The sequence below is a fragment of the Bombina bombina genome, chromosome 4, assembly GCF_027579735.1.
Source record: "Bombina bombina isolate aBomBom1 chromosome 4, aBomBom1.pri, whole genome shotgun sequence".
Taxonomy (NCBI): Eukaryota; Metazoa; Chordata; class Amphibia; order Anura; family Bombinatoridae; genus Bombina; species Bombina bombina.
This window is the reverse complement of record NC_069502.1, coordinates 844,911,122-844,928,968: the sequence shown is the minus strand read 5'-3', so window position 1 is coordinate 844,928,968 and position 17,847 is coordinate 844,911,122. Positions and strand designations below refer to the sequence as shown.

Genomic DNA, 17,847 nt, shown 5'->3' with positions numbered 1-17,847 from the left:
CTGCATAATCCCCATTCCACTGTTTGAGCACGCATAGTTGCAGTGGTCTGAGATGCAAGCGAGCAAACAGAACTATGTCCATTGCCGCTACCATTAGTCCGATTACCTCCATACACTGAGCCACTGATGGCCGAGGAATAGAATGAAAAGCTCGGCAGATGGTTAAAATCTTTGATTTCCTGACCTCCGTCAGAAAAATTTTCATGTCCACGGAATCTATCAGAGTTCTCAGGAATGAAGCTCTTGTGAAAATTTTGGGAGCTGTGGCCAACCCGAAGGGAAGAGCCACAAACTGGTAATGCTTGTCCAGAAAGGCGAACCTGAGGAACTGGTGATGATCTTTGTGGATAGGGATGTGTAGATACGTATCCTTTAAGTCCACGGCGGTTATATATTGACCCTCCTGGATCATTGGTAAAATAGTCCGAATGGTCTCCATCTTGAAGGATGGGACTCTGAGGAATTTGTTTAGGATCTTAAGATCTAAAATTGGTCTGAAGGTTCCCTCTTTTTTGGGAACCACAAACAGATTGGAGAAGAACCCCTGCCCCTGTTCTGTTTGCGGAACTGGGCAGATCACTCCCATGGTATATAGGTCTTCTACACAGCGTAAGAACGCCTCTCTTTTTGTCTGGTTTACAGACAATTGAGAAAGATGGAAACTCCCCCTTGGAGGAGTATCTATGAAATATAGAAGATACCCCTGGGTTACGATTTCTAAAGCCCAGGAGTCCTGAACGTCTCTTGCTCAAGCCTGAGCAAAGAGAGAAAGTCTGCCCCCTACTAGATCCGGTCCCGGATTGGGGGTTACCCCTTCATGCTGTCTTGGTGGCAGCAGCGGGCTTCTTGGCCTGTTTACCCTTTTTCCAAGTCTGGTTAGGTCTCCAGACTGACTTGGATTGAGCAAAATTCCCCTCTTGCTTTGCAGCAGGAGAAGAGGTAGAGGGACCACCTTTGAAGTTTCGAAAGGAACGAAAATAATTTTGTTTGGTCCTCATCTTATTTGTCTTATCCTGAGGAAGGGCATGGCCTTTCCCTCCAGTGATGTCTGAAATGATCTCTTTCAGTTCAGGCCCGAATAGGGTCTTACCCTTGAAAGAGATGGCTAAAAGCTTAGATTTTGATGACACATCAGCAGACCAGGACTTAAGCCATAACGCTCTACGCGCTAAAATGGCAAAACCTGAATTCTTTGCCGCTAATTTAGCCAGTTGAAAAGCGGGATCTGTAATGAAAGAATTAGCTAGCTTGAGAGCCCTAATTCTATCCAGAATATCATCTAATGGGGTCTCAACCTGAAGAGCCTCCTCCAGAGCCTCGAACCAAAAAGCAGCTGCAGTAGTTACAGGAACAATGCACGCTATAGGTTGGAGAAGAAAACCCTGATGAACAAATATTTTCTTTAGGAGACCCTCTAATTTTTTATCCATAGGATATTTGAAAGCACAACTGTCCTCAATAGGTATAGTTGTACGCTTAGCCAGGGTAGAAATAGCTCCCTCCACCTTAAGGACCGTCTGCCACAAGTCCCGCATGGTTTCTGATATGGGAAACATTTTCTTAAAAGTAGGAGGGGAAGCGAACGGAATACCTGGTCTATCCCACTCCTTAGTAACAATGTCCGAAATCCTCTTAGGGACCGGAAAAACATCAGTGTAGGTAGGAACCTCTAGAAATCTGCCCATTTTACACAATTTCTCTGGAACTACAATAGGGTCACAATCATCCAGATTCGCTAAAACCTCCCAGAGCAATAAAGCAGAGGTGTTCTAGTTTAAATGTATTAGCCGTCATATCTGAGTCTGTCTGAGGGAACATCTTTCCTGAATCAGAAATCTCTCCCTCAGACAGCAAATCCTTCATCCCCAACTCAGAACATTGTGAGGGTACATCGGATATGGCTAATAAAGCGTCAGAGGGCTCAGCATTTGTTCTCACACCAGACCTACTGCACTTCCCCTGCAACCCAGGCAGCTTAGATAAAACCTCTGTGAGGGTAGTATTCATAACTGCGGCCATATCTTGCAGGGATACTTGGCGTCGCTTGTGCGGGCATTAATGGTTGTGACACTTGGGGAGAATTAGATGGCATAACCTGATTCCCTTCTGACTGAGAATCATCCTGCAACATACTTTTAGTAGCTAAAATATGTTATTTGCAATTTATTGACCTTTCAGTGCATGAGGGACACATTCTAAGTGGGGGTTCCACAATGGCTTCTAAACATATTGAACAATAACTTTCTTCAATGTCAGACATGTTGAACAGGCTAGTAATGACTACAAACAAGCATGAAAACACTTTATTTAGTGAAAAAAATAACAATCTTAAAAAACGGTACTGCGCCTTTAAGAGAAAAAAAGCATACACGTTCTGCAAAACTGCTTTAAAATGCACCAAATTTTTCAAATTTTTACAAGCAGACTCAATATGTGTAGTTAAGTTTGCCCCACAAGGAAATTTAACATTTAACCCCTTAATGTGCAAACCGGATTGAAATCAGGCCTAAATCCGGAAAAAACACCCCCAGCACCTTGCCACAGCCCTGCTGTGGTGCCTACCTGCCCTCAGGGATAGTAAATATGGGGTTAAAGCTTCGATTTGGCCAAAAACATTCACAAGGACCCTCAGGAGTTGGAGCTTGCTGCTTGCTGAGTTTAAACAACTGCGCATCTGAGGCACGAAAATAGGCCCCACCCATCTCACTCGATGTCTCTACAGCCTCAAAGAACCGCACCAGAGCGGTTTTAAACTAGCCATGTGGGTTCTGAGACCCAAAAAATAAGCCAAGTGTACCCTCAATAAAGTTGCCCAAAAAAACGTTATTGCCCACAAAACGTTAACAGCACTCCCAGTTCTTAAAACGTTTTCCCACAAACATTCAAAACTCAGTGTCAACCATTTTTGTAATTAGCCCCTTATGCAAGCTTAGTAATGCCTTTCTATAGCTCTTAGGATTACTGCTTACCCTTACCCTCATGGGGATACTGTCAGCCTTTCTGAAATACAAAGTCTCTCCAGAAAAAATGACTGAACATACCTCACTGCTATATAGCATGAAAACGTTCCCCACACTGAAGTTTCTTGTACCCCTCAGCCTCTGTGGGAACAGCACTGGATCTTAGTTACAAATGCTAAGATCATCATCCTCCAGGCAGAAGTCTTCATCCATCTGCTGCCTGAGAGTAAATAGTACACACCGGTACCATTTAAAACAAAAAACTCTTGCTTGAAGAAATTAAAAACTAATATATTTTATCCCCTCTTTCACTTTACCCTTCCTAGTACTTAGAGTAGGCAAAGAGAATGACTGGGGGGTGTAGCTAAGGGAGGAGCTATATAGACAGCTCTGCTGTGGTGCTCTTTGCCACTTCCTGTTAGCAGGAGGATAATATCCCACAAGTAAAGGATGAATCCGTGGACTCGTTGTACCTTATAGAAGAAATATTAATAACTCCTGTTGTGTTAGGGCGTGAGCGATAAGTGTTCTTTTTTTTCTTCTGCGTTTTCTATTAAAGTTTATAGGGAGAATACATTAACACAGTTGCGATATTGTGAAGTCCTATAGTTAGCACTTTGGGTTTTGCTCGTGTGCAAACCTTTTACTTTCAACTTTTTTTTTTTTTTTTAAATTCTCTTTTTATTGCAAGAAACAGAATCTTTTTAACAATACATAGTATGATACATAATCAACAGATGTATATATAAATTCTTATGTATGACTATACCGCATTTTCAGAATAATACGTGAATAGACAGAGTATGATTCAACAGTTATGCAGTAAACAAGTACTGTAAGTTAAAGTCCATGAAGTCCGTAGTTTCTTATAGTTTCCGTTATCTTGCAAAATTTTCTATTTTTAAAACATAAACTTCAAACAGCACAACCTTACCTAATTTAACATAAAATACAAACAAACAATGCTAAATAAGCAAACTAACCCATTCGCACATACAGGAGTAAATGGTCCCACCGCTTAGATGTTGTGCAGCACAGCACGGATAGTCTGCTGTACAATGCCCCAATCCATGTTGGTAGCCAGGATTCTAGCGGTATGAGATAGCAAGTTAAGTTACCAAGTAGCTGTCATATGTACCTGGCCTATATAAGACAATGGTAATATCTGTGTTAAGAACCTTGCACTGAAACCATTACAGTAGTGTTTGAGTGAATCTTTGGCTTGGATCCGAATACATCTACGGAGTCAGAAGGAGTCCCTAGCAGCCACTACCTGCACAATATCCCCAATCCGTTCTATATTGCCATGCAGGTTAGATAGCCGATACAATCAGCACTAATAGTTCCCTGGACAGGAAGCCATACCACATCATGAGGGATTCTCTGTTATTGGCATATTACTAGAGTTATTACGATAGGTTACATAATAGCAGACATGTTTAAAATTAATGGTGTTTTTGATGAGTATGAAAGGACCATTGGGATTCAAATTGATATTCATTTTTCAAGGACAAGGTTTTTTTTTTTTTTTTTAATGATTTGATAAGTGTACACAAGGAGCTGCTATGTTCTGAGTATGGGAGCATAAATATCTATTATACAGCTACACAACAATAAGAGGCCGCTCCAGTCTTAAGGCATTGATACTTGTGATGTTCTCTAACAAGTATTATCCAACATTGCAAAGTGAGTAGAGTGTGTAAATGATTAAGAAAGTTATCCATGCGACAGACTAACATCTCAGTCGCCCCAGAATTCCACCTAGGCGTGTACAGACTGTAATGTTTCAGATTATAAAACTCCCGCCACCTTTCCCGTGGTATCCCCTTTACGACATGGTCAGGTGCATGATAAACACTTTTCTCTGCCATTTTGAAGATACTAATGAAACCTCACCTCCCACCGTGACTACATGTTCCATATAAATCGGCATAAGCCCCTTGTGAGCCATATTTTAGGTAATGTGCAGAAGTCAGAGTAGTACAATGGATAATGAACATAATCAAACATTTCCCCAACAAGCATTCCCAAAATACATTTGTTTGCCATTTTTAAAGATGCTAAATGTAATAGTAATATTCAGGGGATGCTAGCCTGGACATTCGACAGAGTGTAAGAGGGAGTCTCACTTTAATAAGAGAACATGTGGGTCCTCATGCAGATGTTTTGAAGGTATATGTATTAATTATGAAGATATTGTAATAAACTGCCACAGCAAGTGTTGCAGATAATAAACTATAAAAGCATTACCAACACTCAGTAAGATCTAACATATATCAATACCGTCTGTGTTTGACCTAGCAATATTATAAGCTAAAGTTATATAACTAACCTTTTAAACATGCAACATTAAACTTTGTCAGGGTTATACATCAATATGCTTAAAACTTTTTGCAAGGTATGTAAAAGCAAACCCCTCATGATATAACAGACCGGATTACATTTCATCCCACTCCCGTGACAAAAGCGGGACTTATAGTAGAGTATCATGTTCAGCAGATTAAAAGCTGTGCCACCTCGTGGCACTTGTCTGAAACTAATATATGTGAAAATAAAAATAATAAAAATTGGAATACAAATTATATTAAACACAAGGGTAGATAGCAGTATGCATGCTCCAGTTCAACCAACTCCGGTAGACAGACGAATCTCCCCGGACCTAGAGTTGCCTTTGTATAGCACAAGATGATGGGCACTTTCCTCAGATTGCCCCATGATGATCTCCATCAGTCGCCAGGGTTCTGTCACTAGCAATATTGCAAGCGTTTCACCCACCAACACCAAGGAGGTGGAGTCAAGCCCAGATATTTCCTCAATCAGCAGCTGTAGGTTATACTCTAATTCTGAGCTGCCAAAATCGTTCTCCTCTGCACCACGTTCAAGCGAGGCCATCTCCCAGTTGGAGCGATATGACTGTTTTGTGAGCAAGTGCTCCAGGTTCCCCTGTACAACACAAGGAGGTGTCGGTCTGACAAACTCGTCCACAGACAAGAGGTGATCTTCCAAAGGGTAAGTTGCAGATCTGCTATATGAGACTGCAAATGCTGAGAAAGGTATCCGCGAGTGTTCAATGTCCAGAAGTTGCGGTTCTAGAGCAGAGTAGTTATGTCGCAGATTAGTTGGAGACGCTTCAGGGAAGCAAGATCGTCCCCTGTCTTGCACCATTTCTATTAGATCCTCACAGCTACTGAGTAGGTGATCCAGTTTGGGTGCGAATATTGCCAGTAGCTTTATAGCGATATCCTTTTCTGGATCCTCGTGGGCGGCAAAGGTATATATATATATATAATTCCAATATTCTACTTTCTCTGACTTCTCGGGGGCCAGATTATATCAATTCTGATCCCGTAAGGTTCCCAAACAACTTGCTTGCTAAGGGAGATTAGGATGGCTGAAAAAATGGCCACTTTCAAACAAAACTTTTGAGTCAGTCTGCAGAGCTTCACAATCTCGTGGCCATCTTGGGGCGCCGCCCACTCGGAAGTTTACTTTCAACTTTTAATACGAGTGCAACCAGACACGCACAAATAAATTACTTCTAATGATGTTTACGCTCGAGTGAAAGCGCTAAATAGTGTGCCACTTGTAATCTGGCCCAAAGTTGCCTGCTCAAAAGTTCCTTTGCAGTATAGAAATTATTCTGCCTGTCTGGAAGCTAAATAGCAAGTTTATTGTAGGGGTCCACCCCAGCCATCCCCACCAACCACGATTACTATAACAGTGTAGGGTCCTACCCCATCTCTCCCACCACCCATGGTCACCATAGCTTAGGGTAGGGGTCCACCCCATCCCTCACACCACCCACGATCAAAGCACCATTAATGCCTACCCCCCCATAATGTTAATTTTACAAGTTTTTCCTCCCACTAGCAAGCCTATGTCCGTAGTGTAGGGGCTCACCTTATACCTCCCACCAAACACGATCACTGCCCACCTGCTCTGATCACACCCCTCCACCAACATCAGTATCCGAAAGAGGCAATGACATTGTTTGTATCACATCTGCCTTCATATAGTAATGGAAAATCACCAGTGTCCCCTTACTTTATGCAAGCAGATGCCATCTGCCCCTCCTCCTGGTTGCTAGCAGTGGGACTGCGCCTAAGTGATGGACATAGGTCCTACGTCAACACAGTACGCTGGGTAAAGTACTGTGTAAGGTAGTACCGATGCCCATTTGGCGCAAGAGGTTAATTATTAGATATAACAGTCTGATTAGTTGATAGAAGAGTTGCTTGCACTAAAGACTTTTATGACAGTTGTGCCAACTTTTTACTATGAAGTGCCCCAGAAGGCCCCTGGTTAAGCCCTATAACCACATCAGACCTTAGCAACTGCTCTACCATCCCATGCTCACATGCACTTGCAATGCAACCTCCCTATCATCCCAGATCCAACAAAGACATCAGCTCATGGCCCTGCAAATCCCTCATACCCGTGCCCTGTCAGCCCAACACAAACTCCTGGTACAGTGACTACTCTGTCAGATTAAACAAATGGCCCTACAGGTGCTTTGTCACAAGGCATCAGATCTGACATTTTACACTGCAACTTCATACATTATTTTATTATAGCATACATGTATTTTGTTATGCATTAATTCTAGCCTTAACATTCAGGTCTCCAAGTTTGTTTTTTCATGCTTTTTTTCATGATTGAGCGCAACACAACTCATTATTGCAATATAAGCGATAATAGCACACCCTGCATCCATTGACAGCTTAGGGAGTGCTAAACAAAATGTCGTCCACCTTGAGATTCTCTGGTAAATCTTTTCACCATTCACTTGTAATACTAGATAGTGTGCTATTCTTAGTCGAGATATGAAAAATGTACCCTGTGCTATCAATATCGCTCCACTTGTAAACAAGTCCATAGTTAGTAATTCATTACTCACCTTTGACAATTGCAAAAGTGCCCACATACGGCTCCTCTCTGTGCTCAATCTTTGTAACAAGTAAAGGTTTCTCAGGAACATATCCTGTAAGGACATAAATCACAGGTTATGTGAGAAACAAACCACTATATGGTGCCAAAAATAAATGATTACCATTAGCTGGTTAATCAGTAAAAAGAAGATTCACAGGTCCTGCTGCTGAAAATTATTTTAACTTCATCACAAAAATATTATATTTTTATAGAAAACAACTTTTGCAAATATAAAGTATATCATAAGACTCCTAATAAAATCTGAAAAGCACCAGTGTATTGTATGAGTCTATTTTAATGGTCGCACCCAGAACAATGACGACTCTGGGCACTCACTGTGTGTTATGACATCACACAAACATGTATGACAGGATCACTATGGGCCAGTAGCACAGATTGTGATGTATAAATGGTGATGGCACCTCAGCTAGATGACCAAGTAGGAAGCAGTGCAAGGGAAGGGTACATAGGGCTGTATATAACTAATTAATGATTTTATTTAAGTGACATGTAACCCAACATTGTTTTATGTTTCAGACATACAATTTTAAACAACTTTCAATTTTACTTATTTTATCTAATTTGATTAATTCTCTTGCTATCCATTGTTGAAGGAACAGTTATGCACTACTGGGAGCTAGCTGAAAGCCAAAGAGGCATATATGTGCAGCCACCAATCAACAGCTTCTGAGCCTACCTAGGTATATTTTTCAACAAAGGATACAAAGAGAATTAAATCAGATAATAAAAATAAATTGGAAAGTTATTTAAAATTGAATGCTCTCTCTGAATTACAAAAAAAACCCTCACATAATTTATGTAAGAACTTACCTGATAAATTCATTTCTTTCATATTGACAAGAGTCCATGAGCTAGTGACGTATGGGATATACATTCCTACCAGGAGGGGCAAAGTTTCCCAAACCTCAAAATGCCTATAAATACACCCCTCACCACACCCACAATTCAGTTTAACGAATAGCCAAGAAGTGGGGTGATAAGAAAGGAGCGAAAGCATCAAACAAGGAATTGGAATAATTGTGCTTTATACAAAAAAATAATAACCACCACAAAAAAGGGTGGGCCTCATGGACTCTTGCCAATATGAAAGAAATGAATTTATCAGGTAAGTTCTTACATAAATTATGTTTTCTTTCATGTAATTGGCAAGAGTCCATGAGCTAGTGACGTATGGGATAGCAGATACCCAAGATGTGGAACTTCCACGCAATAGTCACTAGAGAGGGAGGGATAAAATAAAGACAGCCAATTCCGCTGAAAAAACAATCCACAACCCAAATCAAAAAGTTTTAATCTTATAATGAAAAAAACTGAAATTATAAGCAGAAGAATCAAACTGAAACAGCTGCCTGAAGTACTTTTCTACCAAAAACGGCTTCTGAGGAAGAAAAAACATCAAAATGGTAGAATTTAGTAAAAGTATGCAAAGAAGACCAAGTTGCTGCTTTGCAAATCTGATCAACAGAAGCTTCATTCTTAAAAGCCCAGGAAGTAGAAACTGACCTAATAGAATGAGCCCTAATCCTCTGAGGAGGGGATTTACCCGACTCCACATAAGCATGATAAATCAAAAGCTTTAACCAAGACGTCAAAGAAATGGCAGAAGCCTTCTGACCTTTCCTAGAACCAGAAAAGATAACAAATAGACTAGAAGTCTTTCTGAAATCTTTAGTAGCTTCAACATAATATTTCAAAGCTCTTACTACATCCAAAGAATATAAAGATCTCTCCAGAGAATTCTTAGGATTAGGACACAACGAAGGGACAACAATTTCTCTACTAATGTTGTTAGAATTCACAACTTTAGGTCAAAATTTAAATGAAGTCCGCAAAACCACCTTATCCTGATGAAAAATCAGAAAAGGAGACTCACAAGAAAGAGCAGATAACTCAGAAACTCTTCTAGCAGAAGAGATGGCCAAAAGGAACAAGACTTTCCAAGAAAGTAATTTAATGTCCAGAGAATGCATAGGCTCAAACGGAGAAGCCTGTAAAGCCCTCAAAACCAAATTAAGACTCCAAGGAGGAGAGATTGACTTAATGACAGGCTTGATACGAACCAAAGATTATTTTAGGTGTAGTGGTGTGTTGGGTTAATAAACTATGCGCTGTGGGGGTAAAAGCTAGGGAGTCTCGAAGAAGTAATCTCACAAACTTCAAAGTGGGGGTAAAATCTGGATTGGATGAGACTCTTAAGCGCTTGTGCTTAATTACCCAATATGGAAATTGAAGGGCAGATAACCAAATGTGAAGGGCAGATAACCAAAACTACTTAACAGTGACTTATAATTGCAACATATATAGCAATTAGACAAAAACGTGTTGCAGCACGCCCACACATACTATCCCCACGGAGGACTTAACAACAGAGCTTTTAACAAAAAGCAATTAACAATTACTCTAACGATCACGGCAGAAAGACTTTATCTTTCATAACTTATTATACGATTTTTACTGTATCACTTTATTTTTGTTTCACTTTTATTATTTGTTACCAATGTTGATACCATTGACGCTATTTTAATTATGTATGTTCAGCCTTAAACAAACGAATATGGTAAATATGGTAATTAATTAATATTGCGAATATTCTTTGTGGATACCATACTTCTTCACAAGTCCACTATATCAAATCCATAAAAAATATCTGCAATTAAACCAAAATTCAAAAATTCAAATATACAGATATGTTTGTATAATACACTAAGTAACAGGGATTGGAAAACATATTATATCATTTTATTCACACTGTATGGTTGGCCAACCAGTTAGATTTGTTTTAAGAATCAATTTCTATTGTTTTAAATTTATTGTATGTATTTATAATTCTAAAAATAAATAGATCTCATTGAATCCAACTACATAGTAAGACTATCTTTCCTTATTGGGTAATTAAGCACAAGCGCTTAAGAGTCTCATCCAATCCAGATTGATACGAACCAAAGCCTGTACAAAACAATGAATATCAGGAAGAATAGCAATTTTTCTGTGAAAAAGAACAGAAAGAGCAGAGATTTGTCCTTTCAAGGACCTTGCAGACAAACCCTTATCCAAACCATCCTGAAGAAACTGTAAAATTCTAGGAATTCTAAAAGAATGCCAAGAGAATCTATGAGAAGAACACCAATAAATGTAAGTCTTCCAAACTCTGTAATAAATCTTTCTAGACACAGATTTACGAGCCAGTAACATAGTATTAAAGGATTCCAAAACTTTTACTTTTTCGTTGTCTAAATTTAATCAAAATCGTATCTATAAACCCTCATTAGCCAAACTTACCCACTTAGAATGGAAAATGAGTGTTAGAAGATGAATAAAATAATATATTACATTTTAAAAAAACGCCATCAAAGCCAAACCCCGTTTCTGCTGACGTCAATGCAAAAACTATTATCCAATCACAGCGCGATTTCTTGCATCTCATTATTGCTTGTATTCGTCACCCAGCGCATGCGCAATACTATATGTCCATTAGCGCATGCGCATATTACCACTTAGATGCCAGACTTACCCATAACAAGTTACTTGCGACACGCATGCGCTTTTCAAAATTAGATCGATTGAATAGGTACTCCTATTCATACTGTGTACGGCTTGATTACAAGCTAATCCTAAACAAACTATGAGAGGAACATAATTGTCTTGAATTATAAATAATTATAAAGAACAGCAGGATTTGTAATTGTATGCTCAATATTCAGGGGGAAAAAGATTTTGTATATACCCACGCTCGCTATAAACCTCCTGTTGTCACTGGGGGTATTATATACTGAACATGTAGACAATATAAAAGCTAGGTGCTTTTTGAATTCACAAATAAATTAGGTTAGGCAAACAGTGATAAAATGCTCACAACAACCCTTTAATAAATACAAATATTGGCTGATCTACAGTAACTGGATAAAAAAGGAGGTAGTTGCCAACAGGTGTCTAGGTTTCGCTATAATATACTGCTGTCTATAACCCATAGCACTATAGTGTTGGATGCTATATGTGTGGTATCGTTTTCAGCGGCACCACTGACGTCTGAACTTGCAAAGCAAATAAGAAAAGAAGAGGTTGTGGAGATTACAACCTCTGCCAAGTATTGCGGTAGGCTATTTCTTGCTTGTGTAAGTACCGACTGAAAATGGAATCAGTTGATTACCGTGCTGCTAATGGGACTATACATCTCCCCATATATAAAGATATATGCTTATTAGCGGGGCAAAATATATATAGAGAATAATCGGGGGATCCTCCTGAGTACTTAGTCTGATTTAGCTATCATTTTACAAGGGGAGATGTATAGTCCCATTAGCAGCACAGTAATCAACAGATTCCATTTTCAGTCGGTACTTACACAAGCAAGAAATAGCCTACCGCAATACTTAGCAGAGGTTGTAATCTCCACAACCTCTTCTTTTCTTATTTGCTTTGCAAGTTCAGACGTCAGTGGTGCCACTGATACCACACATATAGCATCCAACACTAATAGTAACTAAATCCTTGAGTAATTAAATAAACTACTTAGATCCTTAAGAAATGCATTTTAAAATATTAGAGGTTTCATTCATCATTATTCTCCTAATGAAATATTTATGTATTTAAATGCTCGTTAAAGTAAGGGTTATTCTCGCAGCGCAGCGTAACGATCTTACATTGTCTATTCCTGGGTAACATCTGTTTGGAAATATCGATTCAGACGGTCTGCGGTGTAAATGGAAGGTGACATATGTAATGACGTTTCTAGATGATTGCGCATGCGCATTACTCACAAAGTCGGACATCTTGATAACTCAGGTTATCGTAGACGATTCGTGAAAGAAAAATAAGATTAAATTGGTGGGTTTGGAAATCAATAAAATTTTGGAGCTGCATAACTAATGTACGGTAAAAATATGACACGCAAAACTAATTACAAATATGATTAAAAATATAATTTATGCTTACCTGATAAATTCATTTCTCCTGTAGTGTAGTCAGTCCACGGGTCATCCATTACTTATGGGATTATAACTCCTCCCTAACAGGAAGTGCAAGAGGATCACCCAAGCAGAGCTGCTACATAGCTCCTCCCCTCTACGTCATATCCAGTCATTCGACCGAAACCATACGAGAAAGGAGAAACTATAGGGTGCAGTGGTGACTGGAGTTTAATTAAAATTTAGACCTGCCGTAAAAACAGGGCGGGCCGTGGACTGACTACACTACAGGAGAAATGAATTTATCAGGTAAGCATAAATTATATTTTCTCCTGTTAAGTGTAGTCAGTCCACGGGTCATCCATTACTTATGAGATACCAATACCAAAGCTAAAAGTACACGGATGACGGGAGGGACAGGCAGGATCTTTACACGGAAGGAACCACTGCCTGTAGAACTTTTCTCCCAAAAACAGCCTCCGAAGAAGCAAAAGTGTCAAATTTGTAAAATTTTGAAAAGTGTGAAGTGAAGACCAAGTTGCAGCCTTGCAAATCTGTTCAACAGAGGCCTCATTCTTAAAGGCCCAAGTGGAAGCCACAGCTCTAGTAGAATGAGCTGTAATCCTTTCAGGAGACTGCTGTCCAGCAGTCTCATAGGCTAAACGTATTATGCTACGAAGCCAAAAAGAGAGAGAGGTAGCCGAAGCTTTTTGACCTCTCCTCTGTCCAGAATAAACGACAAACAGGGAAGAAGTTTGAGGCAAATCTTTAGTTGCCTGCAAATAAAATTTCAGGGCACGGACGACGTCCAGATTGTGCAAAAGTCGTTCCTTCTTTGAAGAAGGGTTAGGGCACAATGATGGAACAACAATCTCTTGATTGATATTCTTGTTAGTGACTACCTTAGGTAAGAACCCAGGTTTAGTACGCAGAACTACCTTGTCTGAATGAAAAATCAGATAAGGAGAATCACAATGTAAGGCCGATAACTCAGAGACTCTTCGAGCCGAGGAAATAGCCATTAAAAACAGAACTTTCCAAGATAACAGCTTGATATCGATGGAATGAAGGGGTTCAAACGGAACACCTTGCAGAACGTTAAGAACTAAGTTTAAGCTCCACGGCGGAGCAACAGTCTTAAACACAGGATTGATCCTAGCCAAAGCCTGACAAAAAGCCTGAACGTCTGGAACTTCTGCCAGACGTTTGTGTAAAAGGATAGACAGAGCTGAAATCTGTCCCTTTAACGAACTAGCAGATAAACCCTTTTCTAAACCTTCTTGTAGAAAAGACAATATCCTAGGAATCCTAACCTTACTCCATGGGTAACTCTTGGATTCGCACCAATATAAGTATTTACGCCATATTTTATGGTAAATTTTCCTGGTAACAGGCTTCCTAGCCTGTATTAAGGTATCAATCACTGACTCCGAGAATCCACGCTTTGATAGAATCAAGCGTTCAATCTCCATGCAGTCAGCCTCAGAGAAATTAGATTTGGATGTTTGAAAGGACCCTGAATCAGAAGGTCCTGTCTCAGAGGCAGAGACCATGGTGGACAGGACGACATGTCCACTAGATCTGCATACCAGGTCCTGCGTGGCCACGCAGGCGCTATTAGAATCACCGATGCTCTCTCCTGTTTGATCCTGGCAATCAATCGAGGAAGCATCGGGAAAGGTGGAAACACATAAGCCATGTTGAAGACCCAAGGTGCTGTCAGAGCATCTATCAGCACCGCTCCCGGGTCCCTGGACCTGGATCCGTAACAAGGAAGCTTGGCGTTCTGGCGAGACGCCATGAGATCCAGATCTGGTTTGCCCCAATAATGAAACAGTTGGGCAAACACCTCCGGATGAAGTTCCCACTCCCCCGGATGAAAGGTCTGGCGACTTAGAAAATCCGCCTCCCAGTTCTCCACGCCTGGGATGTGGATCGCTGACAGGTGGCAAGAGTGAGACTCTGCCCAGCGAATTATCTTTGAGACTTCCATCATCGCTAGGGAACTCCTTGTTCCTCCTTGATGGTTGATGTAAGCCACAGTCGTGATGTTGTCCGACTGAAACCTGATGAACCTCAGAGTTGCTAACTGAGGCCAAGCCAGAAGAGCATTGACAATTGCTCTTAATTCCAGAATGTTTATTGGAAGGAGTCTCTCCTCCTGAGTCCATGATCCCTGAGCCTTCAGGGAATTCCAGACTGCGCCCCAACCTAGAAGGCTGGCGTCTGTTGTTACAATCGTCCAATCTGGCCTGCGGAAGGGCATCCCCTTGGACAGATGTGGCCGAGAAAGCCACCATAGAAGAGAATCTCTGGTCTCTTGATCCAGATTTAGCAGAGGGGACAAATCTGAGTAATCCCCATTCAACTGACTTAGCATGCACAATTGCAGCGGTCTGAGATGCAGGCGCGCAAATGGTACTATGTCCATTGCCGCTACCATTAAGCCGATTACCTCCATGCACTGAGCCACTGACGGGTGTTGAATGGAATGAAGGACACGGCAAGCATTTAGAAGTTTTGATAACCTGTCCTCCGTCAGGTAAATTTTCATTTCTACAGAATCTATAAGAGTCCCTAGAAAGGGAACTCTTGTGAGTGGCAATAGAGAACTCTTTTCTACGTTCACCTTCCACCCATGCGACCTTAGAAATGCCAGAACTAACTCTGTATGAGACTTGGCAGTTTGGAAACTTGACGCTTGTATCAGAATGTCGTCTAGGTACGGAGCTACCGCTATGCCTCGCGGTCTTAGTACAGCCAGAAGAGAGCCCAGAACCTTTGTAAAGATTCTTGGAGCCGTAGCTAACCCGAAGGGAAGAGCTACAAACTGGTAATGCCTGTTTAGGAAGGCAAATCTTAGATACCGGTAATGATCCTTGTGAATCGGTATGTGAAGGTAGGCATCCTTTAAATCCACTGTGGTCATGTACTGACCCTCTTGGATCATGGGTAAGATGGTTCGAATAGTTTCAATTTTGAACGATGGAACTCTTAGGAATTTGTTTAGGATCTTAAAGTCCAAGATTGGTCTGAAGGTTCCCTCTTTTTTGGGAACCACAAACAGATTTGAATAGAATCCTTGTCCGTGTTCTGACCGCGGAACTGGGTGGATCACTCCCATTAGTAAGAGGTCTTGTACACAGTGTAGAAACGCCTCTTTCTTTATCTGGTTTGCTGATAACCTTGAAAGATGAAATCTCCCTTGTGGAGGAGAAGCTTTGAAGTCCAGAAGATATCCCTGAGATAGGATTTCCAACGCCCAGGGATCCTGGACATCTCTTGCCCAAGCCTGGGCAAAGAGAGAAAGTCTGCCCCCCACTATATCCGTTTCCGGATCGGGGGCCCTCACTTCATGCTGTCTTAGGGGCAGCAGCAGGTTTTTTGGCCTGCTTGCCCTTGTTCCAGGACTGGTTAGGTTTCCAGCCCTGTCTGTAGCGAGCAACAGTTCCTTCCTGTCTTGGAGCGGAGGAAGTTGATGCTGCTCCTACCTTGAAGTTACGAAAGGCACGAAAATTAGACTGTTTAGCCTTTGGTTTGGCCCTGTCTTGAGGCAGGGCATGGCCCTTACCTCCAGTAATGTCAGCGATAATTTCTTTCAAGCCGGGCCCGAATAATGTCTGCCCTTTGAAAGGAATATTAAGCAATTTACATTTAGAAGTCACATCAGCTGACCAGGATTTAAGCCACAGCGCTCTGCGCGCTTGAATGGCGAATCCGGAGTTCTTAGCCGAAAGTTTGGTTAAGTGTACTACCGCATCAGAAATAAATGAATTAGCTAGCTTAAGGGCTTTAAAGGGACATTATACACTCATTTTTTCTTTGCATAAATGTTTTGTAGATAATCTATTTATATAGCCCATAAAGTTTTTTTTTTTTTAATTAATGTATAGTTTTGCTTATTTTTTTTTTTTTTAAATTCTTTTTATTAAAGAGAGTTCAGGCATATAATACATGTGTACAGATTATTTCGGCAATGTTTGAAGTCACATTCAATGGGTCTACAATAGACATTATGAAAAGAAAACACTTGATACTAGATACATGTCGTTTGGAAACATTAGCTGTTGGCTCATAATATAAATGTGTGCGAGAAAAGGTGCTTTTCCAAGGTGTACAATAATTGAAATTATAGAAAAGGTGTAGGTAATACATAAACATATATATTCAGTGCACGTGGACACCCAGGTGTCTCTAGTAACTTTTACCCAAACTCTCTCCCTTTTTTAAACTTAATTAACCTAAACATACAAACTAAACAAAACTAAACACAACAAAAAAAAAAAAAAAAACCTCATAGAATAGCCTATGCACAGTCTATAAGAAACCTGTGTGGCCCTGATAGGACTTCAGAGTAGAGTTCAGAGTAGCTGTTATATACTTTTTAGGATGAATGTTCGCTTCTAAGTTTTATATGTTTATTGTACAGTAGATCCCCTCCGAAGCCCAGCACTCAAGTCATTTGATATGTTGTCCGGTTTTATTAATATGATTGTAACTAAACTAAACCCCTAGAAACCAGACTCAATGAAGTGAGAATATGTGTGGTAGTAGAATGCTCATTCCGTTGTTGCTGCATGCCCAAATGTGCCTAAAAAAAAAAAAAAAAAAAAATTGGGCAAGGTGTGGAGCACCTTGTGGGTTTTATGGTGCATTGTATTTAGGGTGGTGGAACTAGTGAGCTAATTCATTATAGGGATACTGTATAGCACAAAGGGCTCATAGTCAAGCCCGTCTGAGTGGGCCCGGGGTACAGTTAGATTGTGTCTCTCAAATGACTGTTGGTCTGGTAGAGAGTAATTCTACGCTAGTGACAAAGTACGTGTTGGCTCAATATTTATAGATAGGGTGCTTATGAAGCTAGACTGTCCTGTGGCCTGGCTTGGTCATGTTATTAAATAAGATAACATCGAGTTTAGCAATGTGCACTAAGTTATGCAATTAAGGTATAGATTTGTGCATTGGTAATGCTTTATGACGTAATTGGGCTTGCAGATAAGCATGTCAACGGATTAAGAGGCTATTCACTTAAT

General features: G+C 40.5%; 1 protein-coding gene across 1 annotated transcript in view; it reads right to left on the bottom strand.

Moving 5' to 3' along the window:
• The window catches only part of LOC128657253 (zinc finger protein 783-like), a 141,440-nt gene that overhangs the window by 79,174 nt on the left and 44,419 nt on the right, over positions 1–17,847 (bottom strand). The window contains exon 3 of the mRNA XM_053711526.1: positions 7,858–7,941. Coding sequence (XP_053567501.1) covers positions 7,858–7,941 — 84 coding nt within the window. The remainder of the gene's footprint in view (positions 1–7,857; positions 7,942–17,847) is intronic.